Here is a 3,148-nt window from a genome sequence, read left to right on the forward strand (position 1 = left end):
AAAGTCAATGTCAATGTCACCTTTATTTATATAGCGCTTTAAAAAAATACATTGCGTCAAAGCAACTGAACAACATTCATTAGGAAAACAGTGTCAATAATGCAAAATGATAGTTAAAGGCAGTTCATCATTGGATTCAGTGATGTCATCTCTGTTCAGTTAAATAGTGTCTGTGCATTTATTTGCAATCAAGTCAACGATATCGCTGTAGATGAAGTGTCCCCAACTAAGCAAGCCAGAGGCGACAGCGGCAAGGAACCGAAACTCCATCGGTGACAGAATGGAGAAAAAAACCTTGGGAGAAACCAGGCTCAGTTGGGGGGCCAGTTCTCCTCTGACCAGACGAAACCAGTAGTTCAATTCCAGACTGCAGCAAAGTCAGATTGTGCAGAAGAATCATCTGTTTCCTGTGGTCTTGTCCTGGTGCTCCTCTGAGACAAGGTCTTTACAGGGGATCTGTATCTGGGGCTCTAGTTGTCCTGGTCTCCGCTGTCTTTCAGGGATGTAGAGGTCCTTTCTAGGTGCTGATCCACCATCTGGTCTGGATACGTACTGGATCCGGGTGACTGCAGTGACCCTCTGATCTGGACACAGACTGGATCTGGTGTCCACGGTGACCTCGGAACAAGAGAGAAACAGACTAAAATTAGCGTAGATGCCATTCTTCTAATGAACTAAGTGTTGACAGGACCGGGCTAATATGGTCATACTTCCTGGTTCTAGTAAGAACTCTTGCTGCTGCATTTTGGACTAGCTGTAGTTTGTTTACTAAGCGTGCAGAACAACCACCCAATAAAGCATTACAATAATCTAACCTTGAGGTCATAAATGAATGGATTAACATTTCTGCATTTGACATTGAGAGCATAGGCTGAAATATAGAGCTGAGTATCATCAGCATAACAGTGAAAGCTAACACCATGTTTCCTGATGATATCTCCCAAGGGTAACATATAAAGCGTGAAGAGTAGCGGCCCTAGTACTGAGCCTTGAGGTACTCCATACTGCACTTGTGATCGATAGGATACATCTTCATTCACTGCTACGAACTGATGGCGGTCATATAAGTACGATTTAAACCATGCTAATGCACTTCCACTGATGCCAACAAAGTGTTCAAGTCTATGCAAAAGAATGTTGTGGTCAATTGTGTCAAACGCAGCACTAAGATCCAATAAAACTAATAGAGAGATACACCCACGATCAGATGATAAGAGCAGATCATTTGTAACTCTAAGGAGAGCAGTCTCAGTACTATGATGCGGTCTAAATCCTGACTGGAAATCCTCACATATACCCTTTTTCTCTAAGAAGGAATATAATTGTGTGGATACCACCTTTTCTAGTATCTTGGACAGAAAAGGGAGTTCGAGATTGGTCTATAATTAACTAGTTCTTTGGGGTCAAGTTGTGGTTTTTTGATGAGAGGCTTAATAACAGCCAGTTTGAAGGTTTTGGGGACATATCCTAATGACAATGAGGAATTAATAATAGTCAGAAGAGGATCTATGACTTCTGGAAGCACCTCTTTCAGGAGCTTAGATGGTATAGGGTCTAACATACATGTTGTTGGTTTAGATGATTTAACAAGTTTATACAATTCTTCCTCTCCTATAGTAGAGAATGAGTGGAACTGTTCCTCAGGGGATCTATAGTGCACTGTCTGATGTGATACTGTATCTGACGGCTGAATGGTTGCAATTTTATCTCTAATAGTATTGATTTTAGAAGTAAAGTAGTTCATAAAGTCATTACTGCTGTGGTGTTGGGAAATGTCAACACTTGTTGAGGCTTTATTTTTCGTTAATTTAGCCACTGTATTGAATAAATACCTGGGGTTATGTTTGTTTTCTTCTAAAAGAGAGAAAAGTAATCGGATCTAGCAGTTTTTAATGCTTTTCTGTAGGATATGTTACTTTCCCGCCAAGCAATACGAAATACCTCTAGTTTTGTTTTCCTCCAGCTGCGCTCCATTTTCTGGGTGCTCTCTTTAGAATGCGAGTATGCTCATTATGTACAACATATATCAAATATTAATAAAGTTCTAAGACTATTCCATAAACATTACTTTAAGAATGTTTTGCATTCACATTTATATAACTTAAAAACACAGACAAAAAAAATCAAAGTTGGTAAAAAGTTGTTAGAATGTTTCCTGTTAGTGAGGCAAGCTTGTTTATAAAACACACTTCATGCACAATGATCATTTAAAGAGCTTCACAAAAAAAATATTTCAAAGTGATCATAACAGATGATTGAGTAATAAATAAAAAAATAAAAAAGTAAAATATAAAGCATAAAAACCGACAGTCAGGGGAAAATACAGTGAGAAATAGCATTTAATAACAGGGTTCTCAGAGCATCCTTTGGTTCTCCAGGCTGTGTGTGATCTGTAGGCAGTGATGTCATCACGGAGGGTTCGAGGCCTCATTAAGAGAGCAGGACCTCACATGATTGGCTCCTCGTATCTGGCTGCTGATTGGTCGGCTGCTCTGAGAGACTTTATGGCTCCAGCATCAGCAGCACTTCTCTTCACTTCTCTTCAGTAGTTCCAGCGGCGCTGACTGACCTGCAGTGACTGTCCAGAGATGAGGAGCGCCGCGTGTCTCTTCTGCTCTTCTGTGCTCTTCATCATCATCTTCTGCTCTTCTGTGGGTGAGTAACTCCAGCAGAAACACTCCACAGAGCAGTCACTTCAGCACTTTTCTCATTCTGAAACTATCATGCAGACTAACTTGTGCAGAACTCCTATAGAGAATCAAGATTTATTTAGAAGTAACCCTTCAGGATACTAAAGGGAATCAAACAGATGAAATTATATCCTTATTTGATTTTCTATTGAATATATTCAGAAGCACTACCTGACGGCTCTGTTGTTTTTATAATCACAACAGACTTTTGTCTAAAACTAGGGTCTAAATAAATGTAAATATCTGTATAAAATCTAGTTTTTCTTGCATTTTGTTAAAGTCCTTTTTAAAAGATTCCCCTAAGAATTATTTGTGTGTGTGAGTTGCTTTATGATTTTGGGGAGAGATATCTCTGAGTCTGGTATAGAACTTTAATATTTTACAGTGGAAATGAATGAACAAATTAAATAATTGACTTTGTATTTTATGATTGCAGAAAGCTATCCAAGTCCACTGAC

General features: G+C 39.1%; 1 protein-coding gene across 1 annotated transcript in view; it reads left to right on the plus strand.

The window, feature by feature from the left end:
- The first annotated feature begins 2,229 nt into the window (after positions 1-2,229).
- The window catches only part of LOC132094819 (neuromedin-S-like), a 5,998-nt gene continuing 5,079 nt past the window's right edge, over positions 2,230-3,148 (plus strand). Inside the window, exons 1-2 of the mRNA XM_059499447.1 lie at positions 2,230-2,655; positions 3,127-3,148. The exon at positions 3,127-3,148 is cut by the window's right edge and continues 31 nt beyond it. Of these exons, the coding sequence (XP_059355430.1) occupies positions 2,589-2,655; positions 3,127-3,148 (89 nt within the window). The 5' untranslated portion in view covers positions 2,230-2,588. The remainder of the gene's footprint in view (positions 2,656-3,126) is intronic.

Source organism: Carassius carassius, chromosome 19 (assembly GCF_963082965.1).
Source record: "Carassius carassius chromosome 19, fCarCar2.1, whole genome shotgun sequence".
In the NCBI taxonomy this organism is placed as follows: Eukaryota; Metazoa; Chordata; class Actinopteri; order Cypriniformes; family Cyprinidae; genus Carassius; species Carassius carassius.